Genomic DNA, 21,077 nt, shown 5'->3' with positions numbered 1-21,077 from the left:
TGAAGGACAGAGCATCCACTTTCCAGGCTTTTTTGTGAGGAGTTCTTGTGCAAAATTTGTCCAATTGGTAGTTCTGGGGTGAGGCAAAAAGATCTATGTCTGGGCTCCCCCATTTGCGTGTCAGCATGTTGAAAATCCGTGGTTCCAGTTTCCATTCATGAGGGTCCATGAGATTTCTGCTTAGTTCGTCTGCCAGAACATTCTGCTTTCCTGGCAGGAATTGAGCTTGTTAGTACTTGGTAGCTCAAGGCCATGTTCCACAATGCCATGGCTAGTCTGCAGATGGGGTAGGAATGTGTACTCCCCTGATTGTTTATGTACCACATAACAGTGTTGTCTGTCTTTATCAGTAATTGTCCTGGATGAAGGTATTCCTTGAACGCTGTCAGTGCATTCTGTACAGCTAGCATTTCTTTTTGATCGATATGAATGTACATTTGATTTGGGCTCCATTTGCCCTGAATGCACTTCTCTGCCAGGTGAGCCCCCCATGCATAGTCTGATGAGTCTGTAGTTAGGGTTTGGGCGGCAGGGGGTGGTGTGAATGGCAGTCCTTTGTTTTGGTGGCAGGCCTCTGCCCACCATAGGAACTCTAGGCGCAGGCAAGGTATGATAGGAATCATTGCTTCCAGGCTGTGACAATGTTGACTCCAAAAACTTTTTAAGTACCACTGAAGTTTCCTCATATGCAGTCTTGTATATGGAATTAGAAGAATGCAGGAGGCCAAGATTCATAGTCAAATTCAATCCTAGGCCTCTTGGGGGGGGCGGGGGGGGGTTTGACTACCCCTGATTAGAGTAATTAAATCTTCAGCCATTTTGATCATTTGTTTTTTAGGCATTGGGGCCTAAACATGTGGCCTGGGCATCAGTTTTTTTAGACACAGATCGAGATTTAGGCCTTAGTACTGGAGTTGGAGTCAGTTTAATATGCAAGTCTGTAGGCCTAAATACACCCTCAGAAGCCGGTGCCTGCTCAGCGGCTCCAGACCCATCCAAGGTAGACACATCCGCGGGTTCCATATGTGAAGCATCTCATGGCATACCGGACTCCGAATGGGTATCAGCAGAGGCCTGCGAATCAGAAGTAGCAGGTATCGGGGCTGCGAAAGCGTCTCAATGAGTACTGGCGAACTGGCAACTGGCTTAGTAGAAGCGTTGTCGGCAGTTTTGGACCTCAACAGCCTGTCTCTGTCTTTTTCTTCGCGTTTTTTCGATATTCCGGTAGTCGGATGGCTAACCGACGTCATTTCTGGATAATTAAACCAAGAACCGAAATATTTAGAAGCAAAAATGTTCCAACGATGGATAGTGTGCTGATTAAATAAAGCACAAAACCGACAGCAAGGTACGTCGTGGTCAGGGCCTAGGCAAGGAATATAGTACAAATGAAAATCCTTATGAGGTATTTGCTTCCCACAAGTAATACAATTATTAACTTTTACTGACATCAGTAAGGAGCAAGAAAAAGTTTCCCAATGGGGTACTTAGCTTTTAGATGAAGACTTTGGTTCTGAAACTCAAAAATGAAAATTTCAGGAGTTGGCCAACTGGCACTTGCGAACTGCTTCTGCTTCGGGCACAGCGTGGCAAGAAAGACTGATGTAATGGCATTGTCTGCATGTTTTATACCCCTGATGACCTGACGTCATGGAAGAAGGAACAGCAACCAACGCAGGACCCAAGACTTTGTTAATCAGGCCGACTGAGGGCAACCTGCCAGCAGATTACCCAAATGTAATGACTGCAACAGTGAAACACAATAAACATGATGTAAAGAGATTGCAGCAGGGCCACCCCCACTGGCGGAATATCTTTTCCACCACTGTCAGACTTCAGAGACCACTCATGAGGCATTAAGATGGTTCTGCTCAATTTGTCTGCAATCACACTGGAACTCCCCAGATATGCTTTGCAATTAGAAAGTGATCAGATGAAATTGCCCATTGCCATACTCTGAGTACTTCTCGAAAGAAGGTAAGACCTGGTTCCCCCTTGCTTGCTAATGTAGAGACTACTGACATGTTGTCTGCCTGAATCACAACTGTCTCTGAGTGGAGGGCATTTTGGAATGTCTGCAACATTAAGAGTACTGCCCTCATCTCTAGAACACTGATGTGCAAATTGGCCTCTAGTTGGGACCATGTGCCTTGGACTGTCTTTCCCAGACAGTACCCCCCCCCCCCCACCCCATATGGGACGCGTCCATAGTCACTAAGGCTTGGGGTGGAAGAGGAACAAAGGGTCTGCCTGACAAAATTTCGTTGGAGTGTACCCACTAACTTGGGTCTCTCTTCCACAAGTTGGTGATTAATATCAGATGGGACATTGGTTGATTCAGTAAAGACCACTGGGATGCCAACAGCCACTGAAGAATCCGCATGTGGAATCTGGTCAGAGGAACTAGAGTAATGGCAGCTGACATTGATCATAATGTTTGCAGTAACAAACGTGTAGTCACCTTTTTGCTGTGAATAATCTGACTAAGTTGAAATCTGATTCTCTGAAGTCATTCCGGGGAAGAGACGCTATGCCTGTACTCATGTTTAGCAATGCTCTTATGAATTCCAATTGCTGAGTTGGGTCTAGATGAGACTTTTCATAGCTTATAGTATCATGGAACACGTTTGAGGAATGTAGTCTCTTGTCTTTAAAAATAGATTCCTGATGGGAGCGGAGAGGAGCCAGTTGTCTAAATATGGAAAAACACTGAATCCTTGCAGTCTGAAGTGAGTTGCTACCACTGCCACACATTTGTTGAACATCCTGGAGGCTATGGTGAGACCAAAGGGCAGGGCTCTGAACTGGTAATGACTGGCTCCCAGCCAGAAACTTGGGAATTTTCTGGATCGCTTGTCTATTTTTATATGTAATATGCATCCTGTAAAACTACTGAGGACATCCACTCATCTTTTTCCAAAAACAGAAGCACAGCCTGAACCGTGACCATCCGTAATTTGGTTTGTTGAACCGATTTGTTCAACTGGATGAGATCCAGAATTGGTCTCTAGTCCCCTGGTTTCTTTGGCACTAAAAAGAATCTTGACTGCTTGGATGACTCTTTTGTCGAGCAGTTTTTGAACTTCTAAGACTGCTGCATCCCTGTGACTGGGTGGAATGTCTGGGATTCTCTTCAATTGTTTTTTTTTTTTTTTTTTTTTTGTGAAGGGGATTATGGTAACCTCTGATGATGATCCTCTGCACCCAGATGTCCACTGTTATCTTGAGCTAGGTGAGAAGGTGCAGAGAAAACATCACAGACTGCCTACAGAGGATGGTAATTGGGCATCATTTCAGAAGTGCTGATAAGAGTTACCAGGGAAAGAATCCCTGAAACCATGATTGTGCAGGCCACCTCTGCCTCGAGCATTTTGACTTCCTCCTCTGCCCTGGGAAAAGTCATTGCCGTGTGAGTCATGGAAAGGCGCTTGGGACTTTTTGAACCATAGCTTTCAACTTCTCTGGTTCCTGGAGTACAGCCGTTGCAAAATGGAGAAGCACACACCCACGGCAGAAAGGGTCTTTCTATCCTTCTCACATCTAGCCAGGGTATTTTTAACTTTAGGGCCAAAAATGGATGTTCTCTCAAACACATCACTGACAAAAGAAGACTTAGATGGCTCCGCAAACTCACATAAGTTCATCCAATTGTGTCTCCTAATGGCTATGTCTGAACCTGCTGCCCTCGTCGCCCCTTCAACTGCATGTGCAATGAGCCTCATGGATGAATTACAGAATCAAGGGCTGCTAGCTGAGAAATCACCTTTTCTCTAACCTCTTCAGCTACTGCTCCTGTCAGAGTGTCTGAAAGGTCTTTTATGAGATCTCGCTGAAGTACTGTGAAATGTGCCATGTAATTCAAGGACCTTAGTACGAAGGTCAATGAAGCATATATGCGCTTCCCAAATCTACCCACCATTCCAGACTTTATTAGGAGGATGAACAGTAAGACTTTCATCAGCAAGTTCCTTTCTGGTGGCTGCTGCTACCACCAGGGCATCAACTGGTATTCCTTGTGCCCACTGCTGCTGATCGTGGGAAGCTGACAAAATACAACCTGGTCTCTTTGGGACTGGTTCGATAGAGCTAGGTATCTAGCATGTGCGCTGAGCAATCAGCTTATTCAGATTGTCAGCAGGTGGAGAGATCCAGGAGAGATCCAGGAGGTACAGGATTGGTTGCAGCATCTAGGTATACAGATTCCTCAGAGGAAGGTTGAAGGGAAGTCCAGCCACCCCTCTGTTTCAGGATCTCAAGAATGTCACTGAAGGAGAAATCTTTCAGGGTGACCTTGGGGAACTTTCCCCTTCATCAAAACTGGTATCTTCACTGAAAGACTTCAGAAGAGTCTAAGTACTTCCTCTTGCACTTCCTCTTCAGGGGTACCTCTTCGGTGGGATGGGTCAGAGAGGTATCTGAAGAGAAGATGACGGCAACAGTTGGATCCTGAGGCTTCAGTGCCCACTGTTCCAGGGTAGAGGCTGGAGGAAGCTCTGGGTGAGGGGAAGGGCAGGGTTGTAGATCTGACAAGAGTAGTGTCGACTTGAGTGCCTGCAGTGAACATGTCCTCTCCACAGCTTGGAAGGCTGACCCACCCCCCCTCCATAGAGAAGTGGGAGCCAGAGACCAAAATAGACTGCTTTGGAACACAGGTCCCACCCCCGCAAGGAAAAAGCTGCATCTGAAGCTGAAGCCAGCATCGAGCTAACATGTGCAGAAGCCCAGAGAGGCATGCACGGCTCTGACAATCCCAGAGTAGAACGACGCCCCCCAGAACAGGCAAGGAAGCTGTGACCCCGGAGGTCTCTGGTTCGGGCAGAATCAGAGAGCTCAAGGCTGTTTTTGGCACTGGAGAAGAAACTTTGACTGGCGCAGAGTCAGTTGAAACCGAGACTGTTGGAATCAGAAACTCTGTAGTTGGGATCAAAGGAGGAATAGTTACTGGAGTCAAAAAGAGTAAGGTTCCCGAGCTAGGATGGCTGGGAACTGCTGAACAGGACAATCCCCTTGCCACAAAGAGCTGATATAAGGTGAAACAAAGGATAACACCTGAAGTGACAGCAACCAAAAAGAGAGTTTTCTGCAACAACAACTTCAAAGCACCATGGCTGATGGCTCAAAAGGAGGACTACTGAGAACTTGCAGCAGTTAATAAAGGTCCCAAGGAGGCACCAGATCCTGAACAGGTGCAGTAATAAAAAGGTGCCTCTAAAAAAATGCTCTTGAGAGCTTAAACATCAAATACAAAAGATTGCCTTACCTTTTTTCTTGTTGTAGTACAAAATATCCTGATAAAACAGGCATTCCAGGTTTTTCTATAGTGTTTCCCAATACATTTTTTATTTCTTAAAAATTAAATATTTTAAAACTGTGGCTGAGTGTCCTGGAATGTAGCACATGTTGCTTCCCGCTTCAGAAACTTGTGTCATCAATTGCTCCTTTTTAATAATGCTGTTTTGTGTGTAGGAAACTGAAGATGTCTTGCCACATGTAATAGCGTTAGTAGGAGAAACCAGAGAAGAAAACAAAAGTTTGGTGGCCCAGCCAAGTAGCAGCAGCATCATCATCCATTGGTACTCTGGAAAGGAAAGCTGCAGAAGTAGCTATAGCTCTAGCTGAATGACCTTTAGGCTTGTGTAGAAAAGTCTTGCCTTTCAAAGAATATGCAAACAAAACACAATCTGAAAGCCACATGGATAAAGTTAATTTAGACACAGGCCAGCCCAGCGTGGACTTTAAAAATGAGAGAACCAACTGGCTAGATTTCCTTAAAGACTTGTCACAGTCAAGATAAAATCTTAGTTGCCTATGCACATCCAAGAGAGCCTAGACAACCAGGGGGAGGAATAACACTTCTGTGGGCTGAAACCTTGGGCTTCAAAGCCAAGGAGGTGGGAATGATACCCAGCTGCAACTGAGCCTGCAAAAAAGACTGCATCAGTTGTTCCAGATCCGGAGGGTGTCTCTCCTGACTGACCTGGTAAACCTAGATGAAAAGGCAACTGATGGTGGCATGGATGACCTTTTTGTGTTCGCTGGATCTGAAGAATGGATCCCAGACTCAAGGAAGAGAGGGAGATGGTCTCACAGAAAACTCCACAGGCGTAACAGGGCAGAAGGGAGACTGCAGTCTGCCCAAAGAGACAGTAAAGTCATTACCTAAAAAGGAACAGAGTATGCACAAGGTAGAGAAGTTGGAATACCAACATCACCAAAGATCAGGGCCAAATTGCCACTGATGGATTCAAAGGGGTCGGAGCAAGAGATGCCGAAGGGTGGTGTACATCTTTACCTCCAGCTGTCCCTCACTAGACTAGGAAGAACATTTACAATTTTTCTTGCTCTTTTCCATGGGACTTGGACTCATCCCTAAACCTACTCTGCTCCTACTTTTATGTCTTCTTTTTATGGGAGTGAGAGGAGCCAGAAGCATTGGATAGTTGAAGCAGACCCTTAACAACAATTTTTACTGCCCATCTCTCATTAAGGATTTGAATACCAAAGGCAGCGCATGCCTGACACTCATTCTATAAATGGGCAGCGCTCAGGCTATAAACACATTTAGCATGGGATTTTTTTAAATCCCGTAGCCTTCTCCAAGTTCAGGGGACATCAAACTCTATGACAAACACTCTACAACTATAAAAGAGAATATCCTAACATTACCTACATACCTAGAGAGAAACAACACACAAAAGAAAACCTTAATATTATCTAATAATATTGAACAATAATCAACTACAAATAAGATAAACAACTGTGTTTTATTGTAAAATGTCAAAGGTGAGCAAGCCAAGTGCTAGACACTGTGGGAAAGCAAAACCTCAAAAACATTACATCTAACTATCCCCAGCACAAAAGATATTCAGACAAATAGCAAAGAGGAGGGGAAAAATAACATTTTTAGCAAAAAAAATATCCAAAAAAAAGATACAAATTGGCAGAGCTCTCAACCACAATCCAAACATGATAACGGCAAACGAGATTCAAGGAGAGGTTGTTAGAGTATGGTATTACAGGCAGATGGGTGCAGTGCTCTTAAAGTGAAGATTCTGAAAAGGCCAGTGTCAACTGTGATAACCCACAGTTCAGATCAGCCAGAAAAGACAACATCAGATCTTCTGTTTTACTATGCCACCTGGATTTTCTGAACTATAAATATAAAGTTCACCAGACTACATTTACCTTCTTAACAAAGAAAGCTGCCAATGGCCTAGCTGGGAAATATGCTGAACCAAATGAAAGCTCAGCTAGTGACAATGTGGGAACAGCATGCTTTTGCATAGCACTGTACTGTTTACAGAAAAGAATCATCATAAAACAATCCAAAAAGTTACAAAACATTTACATTAAAAACTGTACGACTTTTTCTCACTGGCATTTCCTACCTTTGGTCTGTAGAAAACATTCTGCACAGACAGCATGGAGACAATAGTTAACATTTCTTCACTGCAGCCCAAATGTACAGACATGATCAACATCTTACAAAGCATGGGCTCCAGGGGGAATTCAGCCATCTGCAAGACCAAAAGAGAAAGTGTAATCACATATACAATGTTAGCACAGCTATGCCTACCAAACAGAAGCCCACTTCACTGTTTACAAGCTGTGACAATCTACAGCTGTTTCTTCTCCATCCTCCACTTAACACAACTTTACAATGATAACAGGAAGGTAGAGAACAGTCTTCACTTACCCTACGTCCTAACCGAGTCAGTAGCCCCTCATCGTCTAATGCTCCCAGGGTATAGAGCTGCTCCATCGCTGTAATAAGGGTCTCCATAGGAGGGGCATCCATGAAGTCAAAGGACAAAAGATCATTGATTCCCATAGCCTGAAGCATGAAAACATAAACATAGGCATGAGTCCAAATACATAGGCTACACACACACACACACACACACACACACACACACACACACTTGTTTTAGATCAAAGTCACATGCCCCCCCCCCCCCAAGAGCTGTCTTCCACTCCATATCAATCGATTACCAAGCCCCTTCTGTATTGATCTCAGCCTCATTCACTCTCAGAATCAGGGGACCCCAACTGTATCTAAGTGAGCACTGACCAGAAGCAGCTTCCACCCAACAGCCATGAAGGAGTAAGCACCCCTGCCTGTGCTCAATCTTCCATCTGGCTGTCATGGCAGGGCATCTCTTCCTTATCCTCACCCCTACTGCCAGAGGGTCTCACTTCATCTACTCTTGACTGGAGCCAGCCATGTCTCAAGATAGAACCTAATTTCCCCAGGCTGGGAAACTACTTGGCACACCTCCTCTCTTGTACTCTTCAATCACTGACAGCATCAGCTACAGGATGTTTCGGTTATGGCTCTAATGTCACATCCTGATGGCTGATGCAAGCATCAGCATCACAGCGGGAATCTCCTACACCCTTTCTGGAAAGGATTTCCATTTTCCTCTGCTTGGTTCTTCCAGTGTCTGGGCTACTATTCAAACTTGGGCCATCCTGGCCACAGTCAGAGTTTTACCTCTCTGCAACACACAGCTAAGGGTACCAAACTGTAACTTAAGTGCAAGAATGAGGTGCAGTGAAAAGCAGAGTATTCTTTTTTTCCTCAAATTTTTTTTTATTTTTGAAATACATTTGAATGAATTCCATAGTATTTATACATAACATCTAAAATAACTATGTACACTATTTACATTAGCCTGACGTTATAACAGATCTTAATGTATACAGTTAATTTATAAGCCATTATCAGAGTGTCTGATCAATTATTGTATAGTGTCAATCAGCGATAAGACTTTCCCCCGAGGGTTGTTGATAAATGGCTTTGGATAAATTCTTAGTTCTTTAATTTTAACTTCCAATAATGCTGTGGTCTTCAGTAGGCTGTAGAAGTCTTCCAAAGTTGGTATTGTGTTTGTATTCCATCTTCTTGTTATACACTTCCTTGAAATTGCAAGTATAGTCCATACTAAATACATCTTTGACCTATTCAAATGAGGACCTTTGTTCACATTTAATAAAACAAAAGCTTTAGTTGAATAAAATGATTCATTAAATAAAGACTGTAGAAAGTTATTAATACTATTCCAAAATGGTTTAATTTTAGCAATCAAAGAAAATGTGGTTTCAATCTGCATTGCATACTTGCTCACATCTCCTACACATTCCTTTTATGGAAGAACTAATTTTACTGATTCTATCTGGAGTTAAGAATGCTCTGTGCAAGCATTTCCAATTAAAAACTTTCCAGTATTGTTTAAAGGATGTATATTTTATCGATAATAAGATATTTGTTTTAATATCGTCAGTTAACTGCATTGAGTGTCCTTTTGTTATATATTTTCAGTATGAGGTTGTGGGTGTTGTTTTATAGTTTATCAATATTTTGTAAAATTTTGAAATATTGTTTCCCATGTCAAAGTCATTATATATGACTTCATATAAGTATTTTGTAAATTTAGATAGTTCTTAAATGAAAAATTGTTAATTATTCTACTTAAATCCTGCGAATATGACAAAATGCTTTGTAAAGTTAGCCAGTCATGTTGCGGAATTTTGTACGTTGTTTGTATTACTTGCATATCTAAAACTTTTAGTTCTTTGACACATTGGAGGCAACAAACAAATCGTTTATTTTATGTCTAGATTTACTAAAATCACACATTACATAACTATTGTGTGTGTGTTTTTTTTGTCTGTTGCTTAATTAGTTGAGAGACCACAAGCTGTAATACTTATTCTTATTATTAGCTCCTTCCATGCATGTTCATACAGTCCATAGACTTTAAATTATGAGACCCTTCTAGTTTCTTATTTGTGGTAAGTATATTTCCATCTTTACATACACACATATCAGTACTTCAAGCATGGGCAGCAATGCCCATCCAGTTTTGCCAGAATACCATTCATTAGTTCATGTGGTGTGTTTCCAGGCTGTTCTTAAAATATCCAAACCAATACTTGTCCTGTTTCATTTTACCAGCCTGTCCCATGCAGTGGCCACTCTGCTAGTGAACTACTCAACACACCTTCCATTCACACAGATATTTCCACAAAGGAAATCTGATGACTCTCTAGCACTTCCCGGCAACCCCAAACACCCATAGAATCAGCTATCCCCATATGCCCAACACATCAGAGCAAGTTCACCTCTCAGACCACTGCAAAGGGTACTGCACAAGACCAAATGCTCTTAGTCTTTCACAATAACCCAGACTTCCACTCTTATGTAAGTCCTTAATGTGTTTGGACCAAAATACATTTTAAATATAAGCTTGCATTTATTGTTTTTTTTACCAACAATCAAGTTAATGAGCTAAACGAAGTGTTGGGAGACCTTTTACCAACAATCAAGTTAATGAGCTAAACGAAGTGTTGGGAGACCATCAATACATGTAATAAAACAGCCTTTTTACTATATATATATTTTTTAAAACCAAAACCTTTATTGCCGAGAATCATCTCGGAGGCTCCACAGAGCCGTTAAACATTATCGTCACTCTGTCTCCATTAGCATAGCAACCTGGAAGCATCTGTTTTTATTTGTGTGTTTGTGTACTGCATACCAGAGACTCACGATCCACCTGAAGCAAAGCTTCACTTCACTGCAACTTCAAGCCTATATTCCCTCCCTTTCAGAGAGGCAGTAGCCAGGAAAAGAATGGACAGCAAACAGATTGAAAAAAAAAGCTGTCCCAACAAGACATAACGCATTCTTCCAGCCTTCCCACCTCTCACTCAGCAGATGTATAAACAAACTATTCTCTGCCAAAATATCCTAACTCACAGTTTTATCCATCCCTTCCCCTGGATCAGGCTATAACACCAAATGTCTCTTCCTAATACACAAGCATAAGTAAACCTTGATCACAAGCCGCAACCCACAGCTTCCCGGAGACGAAAATGGCAACATACAACAGCTGCCAGACACAGCTGCATCCACATACACCATGTTAGGCTTAATCAAACAGCACTCAAAGCTATGATACCTACCATAACTGATATTGACTATGTTTAGACAGAATAATAGTGACATTTGTACTAGCTGCCAGACACGGCTGCATCCACGTACACCATATCAGGAATGATTAAACAGCACTCGAAGCTATGATACCTGCCATAATTGATATTAACTATGTTTATAGACAGAATAATAATGACATCTGTACTAGCTGCCAGACACAGCTGCATCCAGGCACACCACAACAGGAGAAAGCACAGTATTCTGATGAGCTAGGCTAAAATGTAGCTTAAAGAATCTAAGGACTTGCATTCAGTCTGTCTGATTCATGTCTAAGCTCTTCCCAAGCAGCATAAGGTATACACATACATGTAATGTATGAACATGCTACACATAAATACATATGTACCTACACATATATATATATATATATATATATATATATATATATGTATATGTGTGTATGTGTACATGTAAAAATACATACACACACTAAGCAATATATGGACATGTGCATGGGTGTGTACTTCCATTTATGTTTACAAATTTTTTTCTGAACTAAAATTAAACACTGATTTCAGGTCACCAGTTAAATAAATGAATAAACTACAGTCGATTTCATAACAGTGAAGCAAACATAATCTCTGCAAATACATACTATAAATGCCAGAGAGAAAATCTTACATACACCACATGGAGGAAGGGAACCAGCATAACCAGTGAGCAAGAGTGAAAGTGGTGGCAGTGGAGATGGAAAAGCTACATACAGGAGATGCAGTGACACAGGGAAGAAAACAAAGATAAGAGCCACTACGGGGGTCAGATAAGAGGGCTTTGGTGATTAGAAACTTTACTACAAAGGGGATTAGGAATCTAGGCAAGCAGATTTTATAAAAATCAGTATCAAGACTTAAACTCATTAAAACATGTGAAAAGGTCATCAATGCAGATGCATGCTGTGGTGCATGTAGGCACTAACGACCCATAAGCACCCTGAGAGTTAAGATAGAGGAAGCCACAGGAGAGTTGGTAGACTGATACAGCATGTCATACCCGAGTCACAAGAGAGGAGGATAAAAGACAAAGAAAATCAAAACATAATGAAAGTTTTAAAACAGAAGAATAAGTCTAAGATGACTTTGCTGCTTAGTTTAGCAGAAGCATATTGGTGTCAAGCAGGAATGGAAATCAAACCAGAAATAAAGAAAAAACAGGCAGCAACTGAATGTGCCAAAAAAAAAACAAAGAAAGAATATAAGGTGAAGGATCACATGAGAAGACAAGAAATGTAGAAAATGTATAAATACAGTTAAAAGTATAGAAAACTCTTAGAACAAATTCATGTTGATCAGGATCAAATGCAAGAATGATTAGGGAGAGGTGAATTTAAACCAAAAGATGAAAGGTTAATACTGGCGGCCCAGGATAGTGGACTACATACACGTTGGTTTACAAAGTCCATTGAACATGTTGGAGAAAAAGACAAATGCAGATTTTGTAAAACCGGATTGGATAGTCGAACATCTTGTTGCTGGGTGTGATGCACTAATGTCAGAAAGACTGTATACCGAAAGGCATAATAATGTGGCAAGACTGTTGCACTGGGGATTGTGCAAACATTAAAATACTGAAGTAACTGAGAAGTACTGGAAACATAAGCCACAAAGCATTATAAAGAATGAAGGATAATAGCAGTATCAATTGCAACTGCTGTGCTAAGAGACAAATCTTTATTGGTAGACTGCAATGGGATAGGAATGAATGTAATCACATAACTGTGATGCTGTCTGAGCACATTTGCAGTGCTCACGGTGTAAGCTGCACTTAAAAGCTTTTATTGTTAGAAAAGCTACCAGCAACTTCTTTGGGTTTATGTGAGGTTTTCTTTGATCTCGGGTCCAGACACCTTGCACCTTCATGAGTCCTAAGTGTGCTTCCCAGGCTACTTTCTGTCTGTGGTGATGATTTTGTCTGTCTCTTGTATCACAAAATTTTGCAACTGGATTCAGCTTTATGGTGTCTTTCCACCAAAGAAGGTCCCTTTTCAAGCATGGTTTGGCATCTACTTTTCCGAAGTACAAGCAAACACAGGAGGGTTATGGCTGACAAAGTTTGCAGATGACTGCAAACTGGGCGCCATAGTAGAAAACACATCTGACACAGATATCCTTCAGAAGGGTCTCACAGAAACGGATAACTGGTGCCAGAGCCATGGCCTAAAGTTAAATGCCAAAAAATGCATAGTCATACCCTTCGGGAAAAACAAGGTTACCCCTAGCTACCAAATAGGTGGCAATCCACTGAGCACAGAAGAAGTTATCAGGGACCTGGGGACCCAGGTTGATAGTAGTCTGTCATTCGACACCCATGTAGCTAAAGTAGTTAGGAAGACCTTCTACATTGCCCACCTTATCATGAAGGGATTCTCATCTAGATCAAGGGAGGTCACAGTCTCCCTATACTCATCACTCATCAGACCAATGATTGAGTACAATGCCCCATTTGGAATGTATCTGACCCGACACTTGCAGCAGCTGGAGAGGCCACAAAAGTTCCTCACCAAAAGGATAAAGGGTCTCAAACATCTGTCCTATGCTGCCCGACTGAAAGAACTCCAGCTCTATTCAGTCGCTTACCGCTTGCTCAGAGGTGACCTTTGCCTAACATACAAGGCCATGTCTAACCCAGATTTGATGAATATGCTTCACCTCAAAAAATCTAGATCCGTCAGAGCCACAAGGGCGGGAGACTTAAACCTCGACACGGCTATTAATAGGACGTACTGGAGGGATAGATTCATCACCCAAAGACTCCCTATGCTGTGGAATAAAATCCCGGTATATGTGAGGCAGAGCACCTCGCTGGCCTTGTTCAAGAGAAATCTTGACCAATGGATGGGAGATCGCAGATATACCCCAGGGATTACCTCAGTGTCACTGCTCAACAGAGGCACAGCAAAATAATGGGTATAGTTCCCCATACTAAAGGGGTGGCGTAAGCCACAAAACTATGGGCTAGGCTTGTAAATGCCCTCGGGCAGATAGCCTAGTATGAACCTATGAACCTATGAACCACAGTTTCCAGGGACTGAGAGCGTTGCTCCCAAGTGTTTTTCAGGAATCACTGAAGCTTCCTCAGTCATTGATTCACTGATTCATAGATTATTACTAGGCTAATGACCCGGGGGGGGGGGTCCTTTCTAAGCCTAGCCAAGTTTTCCTGAAAAAATAATGACGCCCTGTATCCAAATAGGACATTGAGGGCTTCACTCGTGCAGTTTTGCGAGGATACTCATAAGGATGCATGATGCCATGAGCCCCAAAGCCCATGGATACTCCCTTGCTGTGACTGTATGCCTCGGCAGTAAGTGAAGTAGATAATCCATCAGAAAGGACACCTTGTCTTGGGGTAAGAAGGTTTTCTGTTGTACAGAGTCTATCATAACGCCTAGAAAAAGAATTCTTGTGTGGGGCGCTGAACATGTGACTTGCAGAAACTGAGGATGGGCCATACCCTCTGAAAACAGTCCATGGTAGCCTGTAAGGCTGTTTGAAGTTCCAGGATATTTTTCCCCCGGATGAGACAATCATCCTGGTGGTGGTAAATACGCACTCCTAGTGTTCTACAATGTGTTACAATCAGAGCAAGACATTTGGTGAAAACTCTGTGCGCAGTGAATAAACCAAATGGTGAAGCACAGAACCGGTAGTGCAAACCAGTTTCTGTGAATCTAAGGTATCTCCCGTGTTCTTTTGCTACAGAAAGATGAAGATAGGTATCCTTTTCATCTACTGCAACCATGTATGCCCTTGGAAATATCATGGGCATTGGTTTTTGAACAGCCACCATTTTGAATTTAAGAAAGGCTGGGAACTTCTTTAACTCTAAGAGGTCCAAAACTGGCAACCAAATTCCTTTCTTTCTTGGGTCTAGAAAAATCTTGGAGTAGAACCCTGTTGCCCCTCCGCCAGCAGTGACTGGATGAATGGATTCCCGGTTGCGAGAGTTTTTGCAAGATAGGGGATCCCTAAGAAGGGAGGTCTTTCACAGAATTGAATGAAGAACCATTTTCAATGATGTTTAGTACCCACTTGTGATGGATTTTCACTGGTTTAGAAAGGAAGAAAGTCTTCCTACTAGTGGAATGGGGGAGGAGGACATTTTGGGGAGAGGGAGAAGGTTTTTTTTGGGGGGGGGGACGGGTAGAGTCTTTGGACCCCCAGGTCTAGGACATTGCTCAGGCTGCCATCTTCTGGGCTGTTTAGGCCTTTCTGAGCAGGGAGGCCTCCTCCTATCTTGCCTGCAGAGGCCAAGGCATAGAAAGATAACACGTACTACATCTTGGGGGTTTTATCCAGTTTCATGAAAACCTTCTCTGCAGGGGGCCCAAAATGGAATTCTTTATCCAATGGGGCATCCAAGAGTTTGGCCTTTGCTTGGTCAGAAAGTGGGTCCTCAGCAAATGGTGCCTGCAGACAACACAGCCAGAAGCAGCTGCCCTGCATGACTCATCTAACATGTCTTAACCACACTTCAGAGAATGCTTGGAAACCTGCAGTGCTGCTCTAGTGGTCTTCTGCTTGTCCCTTTGTAAAGCCTTATCTGCAATGCCCTCTGCTTTGGTAATGACTTGTTCCTGCAAGGACTAAGTATTTTAACATGTGAAACTGGCAATGGAGGGCCCTCAGAGATGGGAGCAGATGTGTAAGCCATTTTCCCAAACCTGTCTAGCAGTTTACCTGCCCTGTCATTAGGTAGGGGATGTCTAGCAGCAGGCTCAGGTGCACCCTTAGATGATGATGATGACGATGAAGTAATAAGTTGTGAAGTTACAATATTCTGAACTTAGGCACCATCACAAATTCTTTCTTCGGTACTAAAAGCAACCTTGAAGAGAGACCCTTCCAAAACTGGAAAGGAGGAACTGGCTGTAATACTCCCTGAAACATCATATACTGAAGGACAGGGGGAGCAGAGAAGTCTGGTCTTGTGGATGAGGAATTACTCCTTGAAAATGAGAAATTTCCCCATTGCCATCTGTAACTTTGATGAATGATCTTCAGAACCAATTTGCCTGAAACTATCTGTTGCCAAAGAGAAAAGTGAAGATTCAGACTTTCTGAAAGGGAAAATGGACTTCAAGAATGGAAGAGGGGTGACATTGCTCCCTTAAATAGTCATTCTGACTTGTTGGACTGTCCTTTGTTTTAGTGGGTTCCTGAGTTTTGTTGTTTTTGGAACCCCTTGCCATTTCTTCTTAAATGTTTCTTTGGCAGCATTTTGCAGAGTCCGTTTATTTTGTTTCGTACCAAAATCAGACGAGGAGTTAAAGAATCTCTTGGAAAATTTGGAAAGAAGAGGGCTACAAACTCTTACTGATTTCCTGTTATCTGCTTACCCCTCTCATCACACTTTTTGATAACCTCTGCAGTAGAGGGGCCAAATAATAAATCTCTATCCCAAAGAAGATTTTAAATCTAATTTTCACATCATCTGGGAGGTTCTGAGACTGCAACCAGGAAAACCTCAGAACAGTACCAGTGGTCACAGCCCTGGAAGAAGTATCAACATAGACACACACACAGACATAGACACACACACACACACACACACACGCACACATAGACACACACACACACACACACACACACACACACACACACACACACACTTTAAACAATGAGCTGTGAATGTACAATGGAGGAAATAAAACCATTTTAAGCAGATTTTTCCTCACAAAAAGAAACTGCAGACAAAACATTCCTTGTACTTTCACAATTAGTCAGAATAAACTTTAACATTCAAGCCTGACAATTCAAAATTCTGAAAATCAAAATTGCAGAAGCATATACTTTCTCCCATACTTATCAATTATACTCCTATCCTTGCCAGAAAGTATAGAATTGGAATTAAATAAATGTTCAGCAGCAGTAGGAATAACTAAAGCTACAGCTTCTGGGTCAGGTTTGGGATGAGTACATAAAAACTTAAAAGTTTGTGGAACTTTATAAAATCTGTTTTTCTTGGGGTATAATGGACTGATGATCAGGAAAAACACAGGCAGTGACACACATCCTCCAGTGCTAACAGTACTGGAGGAATGGGTGAAGGTCATTTGTAGCAACTCATAGTATTTTCTAAGGGACTGGGAAACCTCAGTGTTCTTGCACTGTAAATACTGGTACATTCACAAAATAGTCTCAGAGAAACAGAAACCACCACGGAAAGAATCTGATGCTGGATCTAGCTTTGTTTGTGTAACTTGAGCACTAATCCAGACATTCTCTAAAGTATTCAATTGTATTTATTACTGCTTGGTTGTAACTTGATTAAAGTGTAGCTATCATTCTAAGTCTTTTGGATTAAGCACTTGGGCTTCAGACCAGTTGTTTTACATTAGGAAGGTTTGTGGCAAGTACTGTGGTGGCAGGACAGGTAGCTTTCATCCTTCTAAGTTGGGAACTGCTGATTGAGAGCCCAGTGTCCAAGGGTATTAATTCTGGTTTAGGCACTTGGGCTTCAGGCCAGTTATTTTACATTAAGAAGGTTTGTGGTCTGCACTCTTGTGGGAGAAGAGGCTGGACTCTGCCCTTCTGAGCTGGGAATTTCTGGTTAAAGGTTTATAGTGCCTGAATATTTGAACTCTATCTTACTGAAATTGGTACACCTTGTTTGCTCTAGCATAGACTAGATCCAGGCCTGCTGAATCTAGCTTTGTTTATATGCTTGTTGTTTGTTTGCTTGTTATTTCCCTGGAAGCTAATTCCACCTAATACGCGGCTTCTCAGCGCTTCTGTGGATCACTAGTGATATCTGCATTGCTTACTGTACTAGTTCCTTGTTTCACTTGAAAGAAAGTTACTGTTTGTCGTTTTTGCATTTAGTTACTTGTAACACATTGCACTCGTTACCTGGCGCTTGCTCACTATAGCAATTATATAAGTCGGCACTAAAAATTAAAAGCACTACACCCTCACTCCCCACTGGCCCTTGTTTTCAATTATTAAGGAATTCCCAATATTATTCTAGCATGTCCAAAGGTCAGTTGTCAATCTCCTCTCCGGTCCAGCTGGTGAATCTGGGAATCTTGAGGCAATGTTATAACTGCCTCATGTACACAGACAACCCTCTCCTCCTCCCACATAACACAAATACTTGTGAGAGATGCAGCTATTTAGCCAAACTGGAGGCTGAGCTCTCTCAACTCAGGACTGGCAAGACCAGACAGGAGGAGAAGGCAACTACACACACCACAAAACCAGCCTCACATAATGCTACCACACCAATGAATCAAACACATAAACACACAAAGACATACTCGGAGGCTCTGAGTAAAAATTTACCTAAACAGCAGAGGCCTCCAAAGCAGACACCCAAACAACTGCTACCTCAAGACACCCCACAAGCAACACATAAACCACAAAAGCAGTGTGCAAAGCAGTCACAGCCCTTAAGGCCAAATACAACACCAAACATACTTGTCATAGGTGACTCCATAGTCAGACACACTGACGTCCCACTCACCAGGCTGAACAAGGAGAGGGTCACAGTAAGCTGCCTATCGGGCGCTAGAATCCGCCACATAACACAAGCACTCTGGTCACTCCACGGCAAGTACAAATATGACACAGTCATTGTCCATGCTGGTGTGAACGACCTGAGACGTACCTCCCTGGACTACATGAAAAGAGACATAGAGGAGCTCTCTGATTATGTAGCCCAGGCAGGTATGACCCTGACCCTGAGCAGTATCCTTCCTTCACCAAGAATGATGCCACAATATAGAGACAAGATGATCAGCTTTAACAATTGGCTTAATGTCTGGTGTCATTCAAAGGGGATCCAGTGTCTGTCTGCCTGGGATGACATGCTTGACAAGCCACGCTACTTGGCAAGGGACGGCTTGCACCTGTCACCCCTGGGATTCCGGATATTGGCTAAGGCTCTTGCCACCCCATAGTGCCTTTTTTAGGCAAGGCTCAAATTCTAAACCTACCACCCTAGAAAACAAAAATGGGAAGAAACTGAGGGTAATGCTGCTCAATACCAGAAGTCTAAATCTCAAAATGCACGCACTCGAGGCCCTTCTCAGTATGGAGAACATCGATGTCTGTGCTGTAACTGAAACCTGGTTCAAGGCTCCTGAGAGCACCCCGGCACTATTAGGTTTTACCTCATATCATGCGTTCCACCCCAAAACCCAGACCACACCACAAAAGGAGGGGGTGTATCCATATTCATAAAAGATACCCACACCTCCAGGTTGGTGGCAACGCAAGCTCGGAAACCATCCAGGTGCAACTAACCATAGGCAAAACTGCTCTACAAATTGTAGCATGCTACAGGCCACCCTCTCAAACTCAGGAACCCCACACAGCCTTCCTGAAGACACTGGAGGGTATAAATGTATCTCCAAACACCATCATATTGGGTGACTTCAACTACCCGAATATAGACTGGGAACATTACTCAAGCCCTAACTTTCTAGCCCAACGGTTCCTGGAGTTCATAAATTCAAATGCCATGGTACAGCTAGTCACTGTTCCCACGAGAGGAGAAAATATACTAGATCTCATTATCACAAACATGGGGACAAAATGCTCCACACCAGAAGTATATCCCTCATTGGTGAGATCTGATCATAAACTAATCTCACTGGAAATCCACATCCCACCCCCACCCCAAACAAAAAAGACCACAGTGAAGAACTTCTCTAAAGCAAACTTCACACTACTCGACTGGTGTGGTATCCTTCAAGGCCCCTGAGCCAGTGGAAACCACAACCCAAGCTGTGGAAGCCCTTACAAATGCCTTCTATGAACACCTCCAGGACTGCATGGATCAGGCAATCCCAAACAAAACCAAGACTCTTTCCACAAAGGGCAAACGTCCAGTCTGGTGGACCCCAGCCATTAACAAACTTTACAATAAGAGGAGAAAGCTATTACATGATAGAACAAAATCCATAAAAGGGAAGTCACCCCTGATCATTATTAGTAAAAAAATACGAGCACTCATAAAATCAACTAAGGCCAATTTTGAGAGAAAAATTGCCATGGATTCAAAGGACAATCATAAGGCCTTTTTCAGCTAAGTTAGGAACCTGAGCGGAAACTCCCAGATATGCTCAGAATTAGTCCAAAATGATACAAAAATCACTGAACCCACAGACATTGCCAACATACTGGCAGACAGGTTCAGTGCAAACTTCACCCCCCTCCCCTAAAGGAGAGATGACTATCCCAGCAGAGTGTAGCCTCCCAGACATCTCAAATGCGCAGGTGAAAGCTGCTCTCTCTAAAGCTAAAAACACAGCATCAATGGGACCGGATGGTGTCCCCAGCTGTGTGCTACACGAGCTAAATGAGGAATTAAACCCGCACATAAGGCAGCTGTTTAATCTCAGCCTTACCACAGGATACGTGCCCAAGGAGTGGCGTACGGCAACTGTGGTCCCACTCCACAAAGGCGGTGCGTCTACGGACCCTGGTAATTACCGCCCCATAAGCTTAACAAGTCTAGTCTGCAAAGCTATGGAGAGGATCATAATGGAGCTCATAAACAAAGATATAGGGGACTTGCAGACATTGGACCCGACCCAGTTTGGCTTTGTCAAGGGCAGATCATGCCTTTTGAACTAGGTCGACTTCTTCGAAACAGTCACCAAGGCCATTGATGAGGGAAAGGCAGTCCATACAGCCTACCTTGACCTTGCAAAGGCCTTCGACACAATACCCCACTCGGGTATTGTAGAAAAACTTACCAGCTTAAATGTAAACCCATATGTCACAAGATGGGTTGCAAACTGGCTTAAGGACAGAACCCACAGGGTTAGAGTTGCTGGCGCTATGTCAGACTCCAAGCCGGTCACAAGTGGTGTCCCACAGGGCTCGGTCCTTGGCCCCCTATTGTTCGGCATCTACTTCTCAGAAGTACAGGCCAACATGGGAGGACTTTGGCTGACAAAGTTTGCAGACGACTGCAAACTGGGCGCCATAGTGGAAAGTGCATCGGACACGGATATCCTTCAGAAGGGACTCATGGAAACAGATAGCTGGTGCCAGAGCCATGGCCTGATGTTAAACGCCAAAAAATGTATAGTCATACCCTTTGGAAAAAACAAGGTAACCCCAAGCTACCA

At 43.0% G+C, this 21,077-nt stretch overlaps 1 protein-coding gene across 1 annotated transcript in view; it reads right to left on the bottom strand.

The window, feature by feature from the left end:
• Positions 1-21,077, bottom strand: part of DHX8 (DEAH-box helicase 8) — a 959,075-nt gene that overhangs the window by 211,467 nt on the left and 726,531 nt on the right. Inside the window, exons 19-20 of the mRNA XM_044055176.1 lie at positions 7,697-7,834; positions 7,389-7,517 (exon numbers count right to left, since the gene is read on the bottom strand). Of these exons, the coding sequence (XP_043911111.1) occupies positions 7,389-7,517; positions 7,697-7,834 (267 nt within the window). The remainder of the gene's footprint in view (positions 1-7,388; positions 7,518-7,696; positions 7,835-21,077) is intronic.

This window comes from Protopterus annectens, chromosome 13.part0, assembly GCF_019279795.1.
Source record: "Protopterus annectens isolate FY-2018-M chromosome 13.part0, PAN1.0, whole genome shotgun sequence".
Taxonomy (NCBI): Eukaryota; Metazoa; Chordata; order Ceratodontiformes; family Protopteridae; genus Protopterus; species Protopterus annectens.
This window is presented reverse-complemented; position numbering and strand designations above follow the sequence as displayed.